Source organism: Myotis yumanensis, unplaced genomic scaffold (assembly GCF_028538775.1).
Source record: "Myotis yumanensis isolate MYYU_CA2020_CCGP unplaced genomic scaffold, mMyoYum1.0.hap1 SCAF_20, whole genome shotgun sequence".
NCBI classification, from domain to species: Eukaryota; Metazoa; Chordata; class Mammalia; order Chiroptera; family Vespertilionidae; genus Myotis; species Myotis yumanensis.
In genome coordinates this window covers 10,665,107-10,685,158 of record NW_027223771.1, presented here as the reverse complement: position 1 = coordinate 10,685,158, position 20,052 = coordinate 10,665,107, and the positions used below count along the sequence as shown (strand labels likewise).

The 20,052-nt window shown below is 55.7% G+C and overlaps 2 protein-coding genes across 2 annotated transcripts in view; both read left to right on the top strand.

Annotated features, from left to right (window-relative positions):
* The first annotated feature begins 2,361 nt into the window (after window positions 1–2,361).
* MTHFS (methenyltetrahydrofolate synthetase) overlaps window positions 2,362–20,052 on the top strand; it is a 50,931-nt gene continuing 33,240 nt past the window's right edge. Inside the window, exon 1 of the mRNA XM_070400488.1 lies at window positions 2,362–2,442. The gene's annotated coding sequence lies outside the window, so the exon portion shown is untranslated. The remainder of the gene's footprint in view (window positions 2,443–20,052) is intronic.
* Window positions 2,365–18,535, top strand: BCL2A1 (BCL2 related protein A1). The gene is made up of 3 exons (XM_070400484.1): window positions 2,365–2,442; window positions 12,505–13,109; window positions 18,267–18,535. Exons 2-3 carry the CDS (start codon window positions 12,555–12,557, stop codon window positions 18,366–18,368), a joined length of 657 nt encoding a protein of 218 aa, XP_070256585.1. The 5' UTR covers window positions 2,365–2,442; window positions 12,505–12,554; the 3' UTR covers window positions 18,369–18,535.

The following is a 20,052-nucleotide window of genomic DNA, read 5'->3' as shown; positions in this document are numbered from 1 at the left end:
TTCCAGAATCAAGTCCCAGGTCCTCACAATATTCAAAAAGATAAAAAGCTTCAAAGGAGACATATGTAATACTCTGTAATACTTTAAGCAAAAAAAAAAAAGGAGAGAAATAAAAAAGAAAGCTTCAATAAGATTTTCTTAAAAAAATACAGGAAGAAATAGAATCTATACTAATAAAAGGGTAATGTGCTAATTAGACTGGATAGACTGGACATCCTTCCGAACAAAGCCATGGTGGCAGGGGCCAAGGCAGAGGCGGTTAGGAGTGATCAGGCCAGCAGGGGAGAGCGGTTAGAAGCGATCAGGCCAGCAGGGGAGAGTGGTTAGGGGTGCTCAGGCCGGCAGGCAGAGTGGATAGGGGCAAGCAGGCAGGCAGGCAGGCAGGCAGGTGAGTGGTTAGGAACCAGCAGTCCCAGATTGCGAGAGGGATGTCTGACTGCCTGCGGGATCAGGCCTAAACCGGCAGTCAGACATCCCCCTAGGGGTCCCAGATTGGAGAGGGTGCAGGCTGGGCTGAGTGACACCCCCCACCTTGCACGAATTTTGTGCATCAGGCCTCTAGTTCTAAAAAAAATTTCAACACTTAGTCTTATGTTACAAGAAATTTAAAAGTGAAGCATTTCCATGCTTTGCCTGCTGAGCTCTCAATCGGAGGGTGTCAGACCAAACCAGAAGCCAGGCCAGGCCCAGGGGGCCGCCATGCAAGCCGTTGACCCCGGCAGCCTGCACCTGGAGGGGGGAGAGGGACTCCAGCAGGAAGCAGGGTGCAGACAGAGCATAACCGGCTGCGAGGAGAAACGTGATCCTGGACACTGAGTCTGCCTCTGGGTGCAGACAAGCAGGGGATGCTGTAGGCCCATTTCACAGACCAGTAGGCTGAGGCCCACGGAGGCAGATAGACCGCAACAAGCTCAGTCAGAAACCTCCCTCCGTGTGCCCCCTTTTAGTTCCAAGGACTTGAGGTCAGGTCAGGTGCCACACAACCTCTCGTGGGCTAGGCGGTCACCTGGGCATGACATCACACGGATAAGACTTTGTCCAGCGGGGCCCACATCACAGACTTGACTTTTCGGCCTGACAGGTTACAATGGCTACTGTGTCAGGCGGGTTGAAATGTCATTTCCACCACAATGAGACGTCAAAAAAAGCTGTGATGATCTCACTAACTTATGGATAATTAAGACCATTATAAACTGATGAACAAATATAGATACAGAGGCAGAGCAGCCTCGAACAGACTGTCAAACTATGGCGGGAAGGCTGGGGAGGGTTGGGGGGTAAGAGATTAACTGAAGGACTTGTATGCATGCAGATAAGCATAACCAATGGACACAAGACACTGGGGGGTAGGAAAGGGCAGGGGAAGGACAAGGGGAGAAAAAAAAAAGGAGACATATGTAATACTCTTTGTAATATTTTAAGCATTAAAATTTTAAAAACAAAAACAAAAAATCGCTGTATAGCCACTGGGGTTGAAAGTCACTTCCGGCCCAGCCAATTCTCAGGGGAGTTCGAGGCCCGTACACCAAGGTGGTGCGTCTGATCCCCAGTCAGGGCACCTGCAGGAATCAAGGAATAAATGCATCAATGTGTGCAACAACAAATCGATGCTTCTCTCTCTAAAAACATAATAAATACGTAAAACGGCGTCATTTCAGATGCAACAACCTGGCGGCCAATTCTAGGTCAACTGGGGTTAAACGTCATTTACATCGTCGGGAAGGTCAACAGGACGATGCGGTCGCACTCAAATAAACGTCATTCCCGGCGCAGTGAAAAGTGGCGCTTGGGCAGACGTCATATCCGTCGCAGAGAAGGTCAAAATGCCAAGTGAACGGTTTAAACAATGTCACTTCCGTCGCGGAGGAGGTCCGATGGGTGTGCGTCGCGTTCCAAAAAGCGTCATCCTGGCGCGACGAAAGGTCGAAGACTCGGATCGCGCTCCAAAATCGTCATTTCCGGTGCAAGGAAGGTCCTATTGGCTGCGCTGTCGATAGGTTGCGACGTCAAAATGGCTGCGAATCAGCCTGGGATTCACATCCCTTCCGCAGCCAACACAGGTCCAGCTGAAACGTCACGCTGCCTGCCACGCCCCCCCAAGTGGACTTAAACGTCTTTTCTGCGGCGTCTGAACGTCACGCTTGCTGCGGCATGACGTCATCTTCACGTCATTTCGGCAGCGACCGGGCATCCCTCCGAGGTTTGGTCACGCCGGCCTCAGCGTCGCCCGGGCTTAAAAGTCGCTTTGGCCGCGAGCTCTCGGGGCTTGGCGGTCGTTTCCGCCGCGACGTGATGTCGGGGCAGGGCCACATCCGCCGGCATTCACGTCCCTGCAGCGGGGACCGGACCTCCCCGGGGCCGGGGCGCCAGGACAGGAGCCCCTCGCCGGATGGGACGGCAGCGGTGAATGCGCTCCATCCCTGAGCCAGCTTCCTTCTGCAGGTATGGAATCCCTTTATTTTTAAAGTTGTTTTTTTTTTTTTTTTTAATATTGTTGTATCGCAAATCAGCGAGCTGGACTAGACGCCTTCCTGAGCCGATTAGTCTGGGCGCAGGTTCAGAGCAGACGACCTCCGTCAAATTCTGAACGCCCAGAGGAGGGAGCATTCTCTCTTTATATTCTTTTCAAGTCCTTGTGTCAGTTATTTTTTTAAAATTTATTTTATTGACTTTTTACAGAGGGGAAGGGAGAGGGATAGAGAGTTAGAAACATCGATGAGAGAGAAACATCGATCAGCTGCCTCCTGCACGCCCCCCACTGGGGATGTGCCCGCAACCAAGGTACATGCCCTTGACCGGAATCGAACCTGGGACCCTTCAGTCCGCAGGTCGGCGCTCTATCCACTGAGCAAAACCGGTTAGGTTTACTTGACTTTTTAAAGTCGGCAGATGACTTGATAAGGAAGTCCATCAGAAAGCATATACAGCCTGGCCGGCGTGGCTCAGTGGTTGAGCGTCGACCCATGAACCAGGAGGTCATGGTTCGATTCCTGATCAGGGCACATGCCCGGGTTGCGGGCTCGATCCCCAGTGTGGGGCGTGCAGGAGGCAGCCGATCCATGATTCTCTCTCATCGTTGATGTCTGTCTCTCTCTCTCCCTCTCCCTTCCTCTCTGACATCAATAAAAAAATATTTTTAAAAAGCACATACGACTGACCAGTTAACATTATCAACAGGAAAAAAACTCTGTATTTTTCCAAAACCCCAGTTCTTCCCCACTGGACCTTAATCAGGGCTGAGCATGGCTCCCCTGGTTACAGAAACATTGAGAACTTGGAGGAGCGTCCTGACCAGCCTCTATCACTGCCGTCCTCTCTCGCTCGGCATCACCTGTTCCCGGAATGCTCCTCCTCGGGTGCACGTGTGACTGGGGCAAAGCCTTCGCCTCCTCTCTGTTGTCCCCTGGATAAGGTCTCCTCCCGTTAGCATGGCTTTAGACCTTTTATGATCTGCCCTCTGACCACCCCCAGCCTCTCTTCCTCTGGTGGTTGGGTTCTGGTTTATGTGAAAATGGCAGTCTGTCCGCGCCCCGCCCTCCCCATACCTCTATCAGCGCTTCTTCCTCAGCCTGATAAACTCCTACTCGTACTACAATGCCCTTGAACCATCAGGGAATGCATTCTGTGTTCCCCTCCGTCCGAGCTCTTGCTACGTGGGTTTACAAGAGGCGTGGGCGTGGCTGCCTCCTTCATTAGACGGTGGGCAAGGAGAAGGCTACATCTTCCCTCCTGAACCCCCAGTGCCCAGGAAAGGACTGTCCCACACGAGGGATTCCTTCAAACTGGAAGAATTTTACCGCAGATGCAACAGATGGGGCAGCTCAGGCTTGCCGGTGTGTCCCGGGGAGGAGCCGCTGTGGCCGCTTCCCGGGGCCCCGGGTTTCTCGGGCTGGGCCAGACCTTTGCTGGTGGTGCCTGGAGCGCTTTGCACCCCGACCTGAAGCCCTGGGCGAAAGGGGCTCCTGGATTGCAAGGGCGGCTGGGCCTGTGCTGCAGTTCCACTTGTGAACACGAGGTGGCGCTCTGTGGCGGCCTATTGAGCCGGCCTTGGGCGCTCAGCTGGCCCAGCGGGGCCCAGCAGCACCAGCCTCCAGAACCCAGAGTAAATGAGCTGGTACCTGAGTTGGTGATGGTGAACGGGGCTGAGAGATGCCTGCGTCTGTTCATTCCTGTCCATACGCGAATGTAGGACGAACCTGTAACTGCCACTTGATGGATGTATCTTGGGGTCCCCCGGCCCTGGGTTCTATTTCTGGCTCTGCTGGTTCTAGGAATGGACCCGTCTCGTTCTGGGCATCAGGCCCCAGCCCTGCGGAGCAGAGTTAAGACTCTGGGGGCTTTGCCCTGGCTGGTGTCGCTCAGTGGGTAGAGCGTCAGCCTGCAGACTGAAGGGTCCCAGGTTCGATTCCCGGTCAGGGCACAGGCCTGGGTTGTGGGCTCGATCCCCAGCAGGGGGCGTGCAGGAGGCAGCTGATCCATGATTCTCTCTCATCATGGATGTTTCTATCTCTCTCTCTTCCTCTCTGACATCAATAAAAATATATTTTTTAAAAAAGACTTTGGCGGCTTTGAATGAGGGGAGTTGCCGGCATCATTCCTGCCACCTCCAAGATGCCCCATAGTATTCACTTTCCCTTTTGAAATCCTTGTGTCGGGGTCTCTGCCTCCTCGCCCGCCCCTGCTCCTTGTGCTGTTTAACAATAGCTTTTCCGTCTGTCCATCTCGTTGCTCCTGACTCCGGGCTGGGGACCCCTGAGGACAGGACGGGTCTGGTTTTCTCTGCCCTCTGAGCCCAGCCCCGAGCCTTCTGGGTAAACACTCAACAGAAGGGTGACGCCTGAGGCCGCCTCCTCCCCCACCTCCACCCGGGACTCGAACCCAAGTCCTTCAGGTCTGAGTTCTCGGCTGCCCCTGCCTCAGACACACGGTTGGAAAATGCGGTAAAGCCTGAACGTCCTGCTGCCCTCGGGGTCCCCGGAGGCCTGCCCGCCTGCCCAGCGCCTGGAGGGGCCGGGAGGAGCCGCCTGGCTGCCGTGCCGTCCCGTCCCTAGGAAGGTGGCCTCCGGGGCTGCCATGGCCGAGGAGGGGGCCCCTCAAGTCCACCCAGGATCCCCTGTGTCCTGGGCAGCCAGGGGCCGGCCACCGGCTTGGCGGGCAGGACACGGACAGAAAGGGCGGGTGGGGACTGGGCTGGCTCTCCCTCTGGGGGGGGGTCGGTTTGAGTCCCAGGCAGGGAAGGGGCGCGTTACCATAACAACACCCAAACCTGTCAACAATCTTTGTGAGTTTGTTTGAGCCAAACTGCCCACAATCGCCAGGAAGCGGGATCTCAGCCGATTGGGATCATGCTCCGGAGAATGGCTGTTTTGCACCTATTTTTACACGTTGCGATCGAAGGAGGGGGCGGAGGTGGGTGACATGAAACCCACTGGGGGTGGGTCAGGGAGGCGGGAGCAAGCGAAGCGGGGAACCCCTGGGATTGGCTAACCAGTAAGATGATGGACACCTGCCCCCTTCCTTAGGGTGCAGGAGTTAGCAGCCAGCAGTGAGCTCAGGACAAGGAGGGGTCTGTGGTCCCCGCAGAGCGGTGCCTGGGCTGTGAGGCCGGGAAAAGGGAAATGACCGTGACCTTTCAGCCACATGTGGTCACAGATGCAGAGAGACCACAGACAGGCTCAGCGGAGGCCGAGGCCGACGGGTCAGGGAAGATGCCCCCCGAGGCCGGGACTCCCCACCGCAGCTGCTTCTAGTTCAAGGTCAATGTCAGAGCATCCTGGGCGGCCGCCTGAGGCCACTGGGTTTGCAAGGCCGCCACGCAGGCCTCCCCTGAGCCGGTCAGCTTAGCGCGTGGCCCCTTTTTATCCAACGGAGTGACCCCAAGTCCCCTGTGGCTGAGCAGGAGACCTGAGCAGTGAGCGCAAAGGGAGGTGGGAGGTGAGGGCTGGTGCCAGGCCCTGAGGCCCTCACTCACCTTCCACCCGCCCAGAGCCCCGCAGACACAGCCCCCAGTGACACAGGGGGGACCCCGACCTTCAACCTTTAATCCTCCAGGTTCCTATAGAGCAGGGGTCCTCAAACTTTTTAAACAGGGGCCAGTTCGCTGTCCCTCAGACCGTTGGAGGGCTGGACTATAGTTTAAAAAAAACCCATGAACAAATTCCTATGCACACTGCACATCTTATTTTGAAGTAAAAAAACAAAACGGGAACAAATACAATATTTGTATTTGCATACGGCCCGTGGGCCGTAGTTTGAGGACCCCTGGTCTAGAGACTCAGCTCCGGTGGGAGGGACTGTGCCCCCGGAGGGCGGGGGGGCCGGCGGGGGGGGGGCTCCCTGAGGCCCTCACTTGACCAATGATGTACGGGTCTCCCTGCCTGTGACTTTTCCCTTTATACACGTGACAGTTCAAGTCCCTGGAGAGATGGGAAGTGGGGGTAGAAGATTCTGGGAACGCCCTCCCCCCGGTTTTCTAAGCTGGGGTGGGGCTTGGATCAAGAAGCTTTCGCTTCTCTAACCGAGTTCCTAGAACACAGAAGGTACCCCTCGGGGGTGGCGGCGTCGCCAAGTGCCAGACGGGTCACAGAGACTGATTCAACGGCGTTTCTGTTTCTTTTAAATATAGAAATCGCTTTCAGAGAGGACGGGAGAGGGAATGAGAGAGAGAAACACCCGTGATGAGAGAATCTCGGATCAGCTGCCTCCTGCAGGCCCCACACTGGGGACGGAGCTCCCAACCCGGGCCTGTGCCCTGACCGCGGATTGAACCGTGACCTCCTGGTTCCCAGGTCCACGCTCAACCCCTGAGCCACACCAGCCGGGCATTCATTGTTAATCTTGAAGACACACCTTACAACCACGATGAGCTGTCACCACACGTCCCCCTCAGCACGGCTAAGTCAAACGGACCGACAACGCCAAGTGTGGGCGGGATGTGCAGCGCTCGGGCCTCCGGGCGTCGGTCGGAGCACAGGATGGCGAGATGGCTTTGGCCTGCGGCCTGGCAGCTTCTGACCAAACAAAACAAAAACAGGTCATGTATGGCTGCGCCAGAAATTCCACTCCTAGGCATTTACCCAAGATAACGTGGGAACGTGCAGAGACTCGGAGAGCCAGCTCCTTAGCTCCTTGTCAACAGATTCGACTTACGTGCGGCCCAGCAGGCCAGCTCCTAGGGCGGCGCCTGCGAGGAACGGATGCCTGTGTTCCCTGAAAAGCCTCCATGCAAGTGGTCGGAGCAGCTGGAGCCACCGTAGCCCCAGCCGTCGGCAGCACCGATGTCCACTGTCAGGACAGACACTGAACCGCTGTGGCGTCCTCGCCAGAGACCGCTGCTCTGTTATTGGAAGGAACAGACCAGCCCCGGCCGGTGTGGCTCAGCGGGTAGAGGCCAAGCCGGCTTGATTCCCATCAAGGGCACGTCTGGTCGGGGCGCGAGCAGGAGGCAACCCCTCGACGCGTCTCTCTCACATCGATGTTTCTCTCCCTCTTTCCCTCTCTCTTTCACTCTCCCTAAAAATCACTGGAAAAATATCCTCGGGTGAGAATTCACCAAAAAAAAGAAAAAAAAGAAAGGAACAGCCCTGGCTGGTGTGGTTCAGTGGATAGAGCATCGGCCTGCAGACGGAAGGGTCCCGGGTTCGATTCCGGTCAAGGGCACATGCAGGGGTTGAGGGCCCGATCCCCAGTAGGGGGCGTGCAGGAGGCAGCCGGTCCCTGATTCTCTCTCATCATGGATGTTTCTATTTCTCTCTCCATCTCCCTCCCTCTCTGAAATCGATAAAAATATATTTAGAAGGAAAAGAAAAGAGGAAGGAACAGACCACGCCACACTCAGCAACATGGACGAGTCTCAGAATTCTCCCAGTTCAGGAAACCGACAGGACACAGCACGTCCGGGCCAGCTTCATTTTCATGAATGAAACCCGAGGACGGGAACATCATCGACTATGATGTCCGGCCGAGACGGCCACCCCTATGGCCAGGAGGGGGGATGGGACGTGTTGGGGGTGGAGACCCTTTGTGTTCCCCTGGAGATGTTTACGTTCATCGGAATGCCCCCAGGTGCCCCCTGGAGGTGGATGGGTCTTATATTTGGAGACTAAACCTGGAGAAAGTTGATTTATTTTTTTAAATATATTTTATTGATTTTTTTTTACAGAGAGGAAGGGAGAGGGATAGAGAGTTAGAAACATCCATGAGAGAGAAACATCGATCAGCTGCCTCCTGCACACCTCCTACTGGGGACGTGCCCGCAACCCAGGTACATGCCCTTGGCCGGAATCGAACCCGGGACCCTTGAGTCCGCAGGCTGACGCTCTATCCACTGAGCCACACCGGTCAGGGTGAGAAAGTTGATTTAAAGAAACCCTGTGGCCCTGACCGGATAGCTCAGCCGCTTAGAGCATCGTCCCTACAGCCTGAGGTTGTGGGTTCGATTCCCATCGGGGCCGGTATGGGAGGCAGCCCATCGGTGGTCCTCTCCCACATCGATGTTTCTCTCTCTCCCTCCCTCTCTCTCTCTCTCAAATCAATACATAGGTCCCTCGGTTCATAAACAAACCCAAACTCAAAAACACTGTCACTGAAAATGCAGGTCCGGCCCAGTTGCTCTCTGGCTTAACGAACACCCTTCAGATTTCCTCGTATCTTCTAGCCCAGTGGTCAGCAAACCACGGCTCGCGAGCCACATGCGGCTCTTTGGCCCCTTCAGTTTGGCTCTTCCATAAAATACCGACTTCTGCGCATGGGCCACGAAGTTTCGATCGCACTGTACATGCCCGTCCGCCCGCACGTGGTATTTTGTGGAAGAGCCACACTCCAGGGGCCAAAGAGCCGCATGTGGCTCGCGAGCCGCGGTTTGCCAACCTCAGGTCTAGCCACTTCCAAGCTCCCGGCCCCGCACCCAGGCCGCTGGACCCCATCCTGCCTCGCCCCGTAGAGACGGCGGGGAGCCCCCCCCACCGCCCCCCGGGAAGCCCTCCTGTCCTTTTGTGTTGGGGCCCTGAACTCGGGGCAGGTGGGCTTTCTGGTGCTGTGTGAGGCCCCCCAGCGGAGCACGGGGTCCGGAGCGTGACCCCCGCGGACAGGGCGCCCCCCAGCAGGAGGCAGGTGCTCTGGGAGGGACCTCAGCTCCCTGGCTGAGTGACAGGCCCGGGCTCTCAGCTCCCCCAGAGCACTGCCCTGTGGGGCCCCCCCAGCACCCACTTCTGCTTCCTCCCTGCCCTCTGGTTGGGGCGCGGGGATCAGAAGTCCCATGCCCACAGGCTTTTCTCGCGGGGGAAGCCAGAGAAAATGCTGCTTTCGCTCAGCCGAGTGAGAGAAAAACGAAACCGATGCAGCCGCAGCCACGGGTCAGGCTGACGGGGACGTGGAACGTTTGTATAAGACTTCCCGGCCGTGGTAACAATAGGGTTCCGGCGACGTCACGGCTGCCGGCTGTGGGCTGGGGGGACGGAGGGACCCGAGGCAGCCCCTCCCCAGGTGGGGCCTCCAGCAGAGGCACCACCAGCGCATCCCCCTGAAATGTGCTGTTCATTTTTTCCAACTTGTTGTTGTTAATCCTCACCTGAGGCTATTTTTCCATTGATTTTTTAAAAAATACATATTTTTTATTGCCCTGGCCGGTTTGGCTCAGCAGATAGAGTGTCAGCCTGTGGACTGAAGGGTCCCGGGTTCGATTCCGGTCAAGGGCATGTACCTGGGTTGCGGGCACATCCCCAGTAGGAGGTGTGCAGGAGGCAGCTGATCGATGTTTCTCTCCCATCGATGTTTCTAACTCTCTATCCCTCTCCCTTCCTCTCTGTAAAAATCAATATAATGCATTTTAAAAAAAATAAAGCTGAACCGGTTTGGCTCAGTGGATAGAGCGTCGGCCTGCGGACTCAAGGGTCCCAGGTTCGATTCCGGTCAAGGGCATGTACCTGGGTTGTGGGCACATCTCTTCTGGGGGGTGTGCAGGAGGCAGCTGACCCATCTCTCTCATCGATGTTTCTAACTCTCTATCCCTCTCCCTTCTTCTCTGTAAAAATTCAATAAAATATATTTAATAATAAAAAAAAAACCCACCCCCAACCCTGGCTGGTGTGGCTCAGTGGATAGAGTGTTGGCCTGCGGACTGGAGGGTCCCCAGTTCGATTCCAGTCAAGGGCACGTGCCCAGGTTGTGGGCTCGATCCCCAGCTCTGGTCGGGGCGCGTGCAGGAGGCACCCAATCCATGTGTCTCTCTCTCACATGGACGTTCCTCTCTGTCTCTCCCTCCCGTCCACTCTCTGAGAACCAGGGGAAAAACACCCGCTGGTGAGGATTCGAAGCACCCCGAAGGCGCATTCGTGGGCAGGCCGTCCTGCCCCCAGCTCCCTCGCCGTCTGCCCGCAGAAGCCCTGCTCCCCAACACTGCAGGAGAACTGGGGTGAGACCCCACGTGCAGACGCCCTCAGAGGATCCCTGGAAACTGGACTTCTCGCGTGGGAACCCTCTCCCCAGGCGCCCCCCGCCCTCGGCTTCTGGGTGGGAGTGGGCTTGCCCTCCTGGCGGTTCTGACCCGTCAGGCTCGGCCGCGCTGGACTCTGGACCGAGGGAGATGCCAGCGGCTGGGGCCTCAAGGCCTTCCTATCCCGCGGAGAACGCGCCTGGGCCGGCCCTGGGCCTGGGAAGGAGCAGGATGCGGTCAGCGTTCCCTCTGAAGCTGCCGGAAGCCCAGCGGGTTTCTGCCCCGGTTCCACCTGGGGGAAAGGAGAAGTGGACCTCGGCGGTGTCTCCCCACCGTCACGCACCCCGGACCCTGCTCTGGGAGCGGCGGGGGTCGGGGTCGTCTCTCCCACTGCGCACCCCAAGGGACCCTCGTCGGGCACTGCTTTCTGCTCCCTGGTCAGGGCAGGAGGTGGACTCATCACTAATAAAGACATATTAAAGCGCCCTGGCCGGTGTGGCTCAGTGGATAGAGCGTCGGCCCACGGACTGAACGGTCCCGGGTTCGATTCCCGGTCAGGGCACGTGTCCGGGTTGCGGGCTGGATCCCCAGTGTGGGGCGTGCAGGAGGCAGCCAATCCGTGATTCTCTCTCATCATGGATGTTTCTCTCTCTCCCCCCCTTCCTCTCTAAAATGAATAAAAATATATATTTTTTAAAAAACATACTAAAGAAATAAACAGTTCAGTGGTGTTTGCTATGTTCATAATATTGCGTGACCACCACTTCTGTGTGATTCTCAAACATTTTAGTCGTAAAACAAAACCCGCGCCACGTAAGCAGTTCCCACCCCCCGCTCCGCATGCCCCACGCACCTGCCTGCTTCCTGTCTCTGTGCATCTGCTCAGTGTGGGTTTTTCATATATTGGCACTTTCCGCTTGGCGTAATTTCTTAAAAATATTTTTATTGATTTCAGAGAGGAAGGGAGAGGGAGAGAGAGAGAGAAACATCAGTGATGATAGAGAATCATGGACCGACTGCCTCCTGCACGCCCCCCACTGGGGATGGATCCCGCAACCCGGGCCTGTGCCCTGACCGGGAATCGAACCCTGACCTCCTGGTTCAGAGGTTGACGCCCACCACTGAGCCACACCGGCCGGGCTTGGCACAATGTTTTTGAAATTCACCCACATTGTAGGGCTCAGTTTATGTCTGAACAATGTTCTGGCCCTGGCCGGTGTTGCTCAGTGGTTAGAGTATTTTCTCCCTCCCCTCCCCCCACTGAATGGTTCTGGGTTCGATTCCTGGTCAAGGGCGCATACCTCGATTGCAGTTCTGTTTCCCAGCCCTGGTCAGGGTGCGTGCGGGAGGCAACCAATAGAGGTGCCTGTCTCCCATCGATGTTTCTCTCTCTCTCCTTCTCCCTCTCTGGGAAAAAAAATGGAAAAATATCCTTGGGTGAGGATTAAAAAATAATAATAATGTCCCCTAAATTTGCTAATCCGTTCCTCTGTTGATGAACACAGGGGTTCTTCCCACCTTGTTTTTTTTTTTAATCTTTATTGTTGGGAATATTACATACACTGAGTGGCCAGATGATGACCACCCCAGCAGTACAATGAAGCGAATCAGTTATGCAAATAATCATGATAATAGAACCTTGAGAGTATTTGCTTAGGAAGTTTTCAGTATTCAGTATTTTTGGAAGCGTCCATGAAGTGCTGATGGGGTGGTCACCATAACCTGGCCGGTCATAAAAATCTGGCCCCCCGGCCTCATGGCCACTGTGCGTCATGGTACTTCTGTGTGTTTAAATAAGTCTGCGTCCCCGTGCTCAGTTATTTGGGGCGGTTCTCAGTTATTTGGGGCGCACGCACTTGACCGCGGGATTGCCCGGCCGCGGGGTGGTTTCTGAATGAACGACTCGGGGGATTGCCAGGTTCCCCCGGGGCCAGTCGCGCGATCTCTGCGCCCCTTGCGTGGGGCCCGGCAGCTGGAGCAGCCACCGGGCCGGATGGGGAAGTGCCCCCCCCCCCCTCTGTCTCGGGGAGGAGCCGCTCTGAACTTTCCCTTTCGCCCCCGCCTCGGCGCAGAAGGGCCTGGAGGAAGGAGCCGGTGATGCCACAGAAATTCCACGGCCCTGATGTCACCGCGGGGCGGCCCCTTATCCATGCGCCCTGCGCTCCGGCCCCAGATCGCCGCCGTCGCTTCCCCGGCAAGGAGCCCGGGCCGTGGCCCTCGAGGGAGGATGAGCGACTGCGAGTTCGGCTACGTCCAGGCGCTGGCCCGGGACTACCTGTGCCACGTGCTGCAGCGGCCGCAGCCCCGGCCCGGCCCGGACAGGGTGTCCCGGCTGCTGCGGGCCGTGGCCTCGGCCGTGCAGAGCGACGCGGAGCGGACGCTGCGGCCGAGCCTGGACGACCTGGACGTGGCGTCCGTGGAGGCGGCCCGGGCCGTGTTCCAGGCCGTGGTGCGCCAGGAGTTCGCGGACGGCGTGGTCAACTGGGGCCGCCTGGTGACCGTGTTCGCCCTGCAGGGCATCCTCGCCAAGAAGCTGCTCCGCGCGCGCGTCGCCCCCGACCCGGACCCGGACACGGACCGGGACCTGGACGCGGACACGTCCGAGGAGATCGCGCGCTTCGTGGCCGAGTTCATCACCTCGCAGGCGGGGGACTGGATCCGGCAGAACGGAGGCTGGGTAAATAGTCCTGCTCGCTCTGTTCGCGGCGTCCCGGCTGATTTAAGGAACACACACACTCACACACACACACACACTCACACGCACAGACTTGGAATCAGTAATGAACTCAAAGGGCGTACACATCCTTTTTGCGGGGGAGGGCGGGCACCCATATATATGGGTTGTGTTTGCAAGACCCTCTACCCATCTCCGGGAGCAGCGCGCAGCCCGGCCTGGGCGCAGTGCGTGCTGGGGTTGTCATGACAACGGACGCTCAGCCGCCAGGGAGTCGGTCGGAGATGCAGTTCCGTTCCCTTAGGAGGTTGCAAAGGGTGGGTGTCGCTTTCCGCAAGTTCATGGCTTCCAGGTTGGTGTTTGCCGCCCCCCCCCCCCATCTTCTAAGACAGGGGTTCTCAACCTTCCTAACGCCGCGACCCTTTAATACAGCTCCTCATGTTGTGGGGACCCCCAATTTCATGGTTACACATTGAACATCATGAAAGCCTAGTGATTCATCACAAAAACAATCTGTAATGATAGATGTGTTTTCCGATGGCCTTAGGCGACCCCTGTGAAAGGGTCGTTGGACCCCCAAAGGGGTCGCGACCCACAGGTTGAGAACCGCTGGTCTAAGGTACCAAATCCTGGCTGTGAACGCTTGATGATCAGAGGAGGAATGTGCTGCCAGAAACTTGATTCGAGAACTTCCAAGTGAGAGCTCGCTCTATTGTCGAGGCCTCAGAAAGCCGGGGCCCTGCGTGGGACCGCTGTTAGAAGTCACGTCACGGGGCCTTTCACAGGGGGTGTCTCTGCTTTTTTTTTTTTTTTTTTTTTTTTAAATATATTTCTTTATTGATTCCAGAGAGGAAGGGAGAGGGAGAGGGAAAGAAAGAAACATCCATGATGAGAGAGAATCACGGATCGGGTGCCTCCTGCACACCCCCCACAGGGGATCAAGCCCACACCCCGGGGATGTGCCCTTGGCCGGAATTGAACCCGGGACCCTTCAGTCTGCAGGCCGACGCTCTAGCCACTGAGCCACACCGGCCAGGGCTCCGCTCTTTCTTTATGTCCCGACACTTGACGCTTCGCTTCTTAAAAACACTGTGTCCCCAGGCGCCTTCTCCGCACGCCCCCCCCCCTCACCTGGCCCTCCCCTCTCCCCAGAGGTAACCCCCGTTATCAATTATTTTACATGCAAAACGTAGCTGTTGATGATAGCCACAGAAAGTACCCATAGTGCATCTTTGTAAAAAAGGGTTTTTAAAAAATGTAAAACTAGTACAGGGCGCTTATTCTGATTTTTCTTCACCTGAGGGTATTTAAAATAGTATTTTTATTTATTTTTTAAAAAAAAAATATATATTTTATAGCTGCCCTTTTTTTAAAACTTGATTTCTTCTTTTCTTAAATATATACTTTTATTGCTCTCAGAGAAGAAGGGCGAGGGAGAGAGAGACAGAAACCCCAATGATGAGAGAGAATCATGGATCGGCTGCCTCCCGCACGCCTCCCACCAGGAATTGCGCCGACAACCCCGGGCGTGTGCCCTTGACCGGAATCGAACCCGGGACCCTTCAGTCCACAGGCCGACGCTCTAACCACTGAGCCACACCGGCCAGGGCTGAATTGACTAGATCCGCACCATCCACAGCGTTTCTACCAAGTCCCCCTCCCAGCACAGCTGGTGAGAGCATCAGGTGTTTGCCCACCCCACCCCCACCCCCACCCCCACCCCCACCCCCTCGCCGCTGCCTGACACTCTGTTGTAGAGATCTCGTCATTCCCACACTCTGTCCTAATGCAGCTGGTTGAAGTCTTGCCGCCCCAATGACTAGTGGGGTTATGGCCTCTGCCAGCGCTTACCTAGGGACCTGCCTGTTTCCGTTATTTGCTAGTTTTCCTGTTATTTTGTCTTCTTCTCAGTGGCTTATAGGAATCCTGTGACTATCTGGGATGCAAATATAGGGTGTCCCAAAATTCACGCAAGAAGTAATTTTGATAGACAACACAGGTTTATAATTAAAATTTGTAATTTTTTTATGGATTCATAAAGGATACAGTCTAGGGTTATGTGTGGAATAGCACATCGGGTACATGGCCTCCACGGCTTTGCTGGCACAGACGCAAAGCCGTGGTCTTCATGGGTCTTCCTTGTCCCTGCTCCTGGGCCGTCATTGGTACTTGGGAATGCTTATCCAATGGAAGGGATTGACGTCAAAGGGCCACAGATATTAGAATCTGATTCAATCAACCCAGTAAAATCAGGCTTTTATTTTTTTGTTGTTGTTGTTAATGCTCACGCAAAATTCAAATCTTGCGTGAATTTGGGGAGACCCTATACTTCCATGCAGGTGGCTGATGATCCCCCCGCTGGCTCACTGGCTTTCAAAGCCATGGGTGACCTCAGTCGTCATGGACGTTTTGAAACTTGGTGTGACCTTTGCATGTTGCTGGAGGGCCCCCCCCCCCCCCCCCCCGCCCCTTCTACTGGCCTTTTCTTCCTGTGATTCTTCTAACTCAGCAGCCCTGGCCTGGGGCTGGGGCAGCGTGAGATCTTGTCAGTGTCTTCCTGTGACTGTGGGAAGCCAGAGGAAGGGGAGGGGCGGGGGGAGGTTTCAGCTGTGGGTGTAGTTTTGGTTTCCAGCGAAGGCAGACCTTCTCTGTGGCTCAGACGCCCCCCTGGGAGCTTGGGCTGGGCTGGCCCTGAGCCCCCAAAGCTTAGAGTATTTGCAGCAGAGAGAAGGGATGAATATTCTCTGAAAATGTGACCGCATAGCAATGAATGGTGTGAGCTCCTGGAACTCCTGACCAGTGCGGGGTGGGGAGCTGTCTGGGAGAATTCCTAGACGTGAACTGACCCTCCCGGGAGGTCCAGGGGTCGGCGTGAGCCTCCACACACGTGAGGACACACGTGAGGACACACGTGTGCCCGTGCACGCACGCTCGGCCGTCACGGAGCCCTTGGGTGGGTTGGGGCTCCCCACGTGCGTGGGTCTGAGACGGGAGGGCGTTTCGAGGCCGCCTCCACCTCCCTTCCAGGCTCCCAGGAGCCACTGTGCTGGGCATGGAGGCCCTGCTGTTCCGAGTCAGGCCGCCAGCCGGGCAAAGGGCAAGGGGCACCTTCTCAGCGCCTGGACAGTCGAGCTCAAATGAATGAACTTGGCCCTGAATGACTCATTTCCGGGGACGGCACAGCCTGCGCCCGCGGGTCGGGGCCCCCCGGAAGGGAGGGCGGCACCTTCTGGGAAGCAGGCCACCCGGTTCCTTTCCGGGCTCCGGGGTGACCTGACAGGTTGCCTCACTTCTCTCAGCCTTGGGGCCTCTGGGGGGGGGCGGGGGCGGCCCGGCCACCTGCCTCCTCGGCCGGAAGAACCCCGTTACTCCTGTATCGGGAGCCCCCAAAACACTTTCCACAAAGAGTTCTCAGGACTTGCTGGTAGTAGTGGTGGTGGTGGTATTGCCTAACTTCCCTGAACAAATAGACTAAATCCCCATTAATCATACGATCAGTTACAGTTGGCAGTTAGCCGCCGTCTTAAACAGATGCCCTAAAAGGGTGGGGGGTGGGGGACCAGTGAATCAGTCATGGGATTTATGGCCCTGGCCGGTGTGGTTCAGTGGATAGAGTGTCGGCCTGCGGACTGGAGAGTCACGGGTTCGAGTCCAGTCAAGGGCACATGCCCGGGTTGTGGGCTCGATCCCCAGGAAGGAGCGTGCAGGAGGCAGCCGATCCGTGATTCTCTCTCATCATGGATGTTTCTATCTCTCCCTCTCCCTTCTCTGAAATCAATAAAAATATATTTTTTTAAAAACAGATACGCTGTAAGTATAAAATATACACTTTTATTTTTATTTATTTATTTTGTTAATCCTCACCCGAGATATTTTTCCATTGATTTTTAGAACAAGTGGAAGGAGGGGGAGAGACAGAGAGAGAGAGAAACATCGATGTGAGAGACACATTGATGGGTGGCCTCCTGCATGTGCCCCAACCAGGGCCGGGGATCGAGCCTGCAACTGAGGTCCGTGCCCTTGACCGGAATCGAACCCGGGACCCCTGCAGTCTGTGGGCTGATGCTCTATCCACTGAGCCACACCGGCCAGGGCCAGAATACACGTTAACGATCTGATGCAAAACACTTTCAGATATTTCACTAATCATTTTCCTGCTAATTGCGTATTAAAATACTACTTTTGATAAATATATTTCAAAATCAATTTCGGCTCTTTCTTTTTTCCTTTTAAAACGTGGCCACTGAGAAATTAGAATGACAGGACGTAGCTCCCTGAAGGTGACGCTGAGGTTGGACGGAATAAAACCAGCGAGACTGTTACAGAATTTCCCAGGTGACCGAAAAATACACAGGAGTCCCGGGGGCACAGGAAAAACCCGGTCATTTCCAGGCGTCTCACATGTACCAGCACGGGACTCCGGGAGACTGTTTCTCTGCAAATCCTGAGCAAAAACATGGAGCAGGCTCTCCCTTTTTATACCGTTCTGGGCCTCTGTGTCTCCCAAATTTGGAATGAGGCTTCCGGACCTTTCGTAGACGTTTAAAAAAAAAAAAAGGGAGCCCTGTGTGCTGGGATGGGGGTGGGGGGCGGGAGGAGGGGCAGTGCGCCTAATACCTATCTTGCAGGGAGCTTATGGCCTTGAGCACAGCACCACTCAGATAACTGACAAATACCTGGCACGGGAGTAGCTAGAAGCAGCCACAGAGCGGCTTGCACGGTCGGATAAGAAGAGAAGGGGGCCTAACCGGTGTGGCTCAGTGGATAGAGCGTCGGCCTGCGGTCTGAAGGGTCCCAGGTTCGATTCCGGTCAAGGGCATGTACCTGGGTTGCGGGCACATCCCCAGCAGAGGGTGTGTGCAAGAGGCAGCTGATCGATGTTTCTCTCTCATCAATGTTTCTAACTCTCTATCCCTCTCCCTTCCTCTCTGTAAAAAATCAATAAAATATAAAACAAAGAGAAGAGAAGGGGTCCGTGAGGTGACTGGCGCACAGACTCAGACGGCTAGCAGCCCCCCCAAAAGGTCTCATTTTCCCCATCAAGACCCCCGAGAAGATGAACCCTCTGCATCGCCGAGATGACACTTCCTGTGCGTTTCATTCCAGCTCGCTCGTGTCCACCGATGGTGTTCTAACGCTGTGCCCTCTGTCCTCTCCTAGGAACACGGCTTCGTGCAGAAGTTCGAGCCCCGGCCGGGCTGGCTGGCCTTCCTGGGGGCGGCGGGCCAGGTCCTGCTGTGCGTCCTGAGGCAGCTCCCCTGACCGCAGGGACCCCGGGGGCTGGGAAACCTGGACTCTTGCGCGAGGGATTGCCCACACCCACTTCTCCTCCTTTTGCACAAACAACACTCGTGAGGCAACCGGCCGGTTCCGGGGCCGCGGACACCTTGCCCCACTTCCCGCAAATAAATCGAATGTACGTGTCTCTCTGCGGCGTCCGCGTCTTGCCTGGGAGCCCGGCCTGGGGGCTGACCCGCCCTCGGACCCGGGGGCAGGTCTCAGGTGGGATGAGTAAGAGGAAGGTGAGTCTGCAGGTCCAGGCGGGCAGGTTTCTGACGGGCGTGTCCCTGACCCCAAAGCTATTTTCCTTGTCACTGGCCCGCACTGCAGGTGGGTGAGTCAGCTGTCTTGGGTCCACCCCGGGCCCCTGGGTGCTGAGTGTTGTCCGGGTCCCCTCCCCCAGCCGGACACTCGGCACACGAGGGGAACGTTAGAACACAGGGAGGTACGTGCCTTCGTGTCGGGCCCTTGGGAAACCTCCCATGAAAACATTTCACATATGTGCCCTGGCCGGTGTGGCTCAGTGGATAGAGCGTCGGCCTGTGGACTGAAGGGTCCCGGGTTCGATTCCTGCCAGGGGCACATGCCCGGGTTGCGGGCTTGATCCTCAGTGGGGGGCGTGCAGGAGGCAGCCGATCCATGATTCTCTCTCATCATGGATGTCTCTCTCTCTCTCTCCCTTCCTTTCTGAAATCAATAAAGAAATATATTTAAAAATTTTTTTTTCACAAATTAGAAAACTGTCTTGTGTTAGGCTGTGCTCTGATTTATTAAAAAATATATTTTTATTGATGTCAGAGAGGAAGGGGGAGAGAGAGAGAAACATCCATGATGAGAGAGAATCACGGATCGGCTGCCTCCTGCACGCCCCACACTGGGGATCGAGCCCCTAACCTGGGCCTGTGCCCTTGACCGGGATTCGAACCCTAACCTCCTGGTTCATACGTCAATGCTCAACCACCGAGCCACGCCAGCCGGGCGAGGTCAGCAAATTTGATTGCGACACGGGAGCACTGTACCTTGCTCTAGACCAGTGGTTCTCAACCCTCTGGCCCTTGAATACAGCTCCTCATGCTGTGGGGACCCCCAACCATAACATTATTCTCGTGGCTACTTCATCACTGTCATGTTGCTACTGTGATGAATCGTCATGTAAATATCTGATATGCAGGATGGATTTTCATGGTTACAAATTGAACATCATTAAAGCATAGTGATTAATCACAAAAACAATATGTAATTATATATGTGTTTTCCGATGGTCTTAGGCGACCCCTGTGAAAGGGTCGTTCGGCCCCCCAAAGGGGTCGAGACCCACAGGTTGAGAACCTCTGGGGTAGACCTTCCCACTCCTCCTCCTCCTCACATTACACGATCTCTACCCCTTGGGGTTTGCATTGCATTTTCCTCTGTAGGAAACAGGCTTAAACACGGAAAGTCTCTGGTCCGCCCTGGCCGGTTTGGCTCAGTGGATAGAGCATCGGCCTGCGGACTAAAGGGTCCCGGGTTCGATTCCGGTCAAGGGACATGCCTGGGTTGCAGGCTTGATCCCCAGTGTGGGGCGAGCAGGAGGCAGCCGATCGGTGATCCTCTCTCATCACTGATGCTTGTATCTCTCTTTCCCTCTCCCTTCCTCTCTGACATCAATAAAAAAAAAAAGTCTGTG

Bases quoted from the DNA above. Each gene is read 5' to 3' on its own strand.
- BCL2A1 (XM_070400484.1), top strand. From the start codon at position 12,555: ATGTCACCGCGGGGCGGCCCCTTATCCATGCGCCCTGCGCTCCGGCCC. The intron at 13,110-18,266 runs GTAAATAGTCCT...GTCCTCTCCTAG, and splicing joins TCCGGCAGAACGGAGGCTGG to GAACACGGCTTCGTGCAGAA.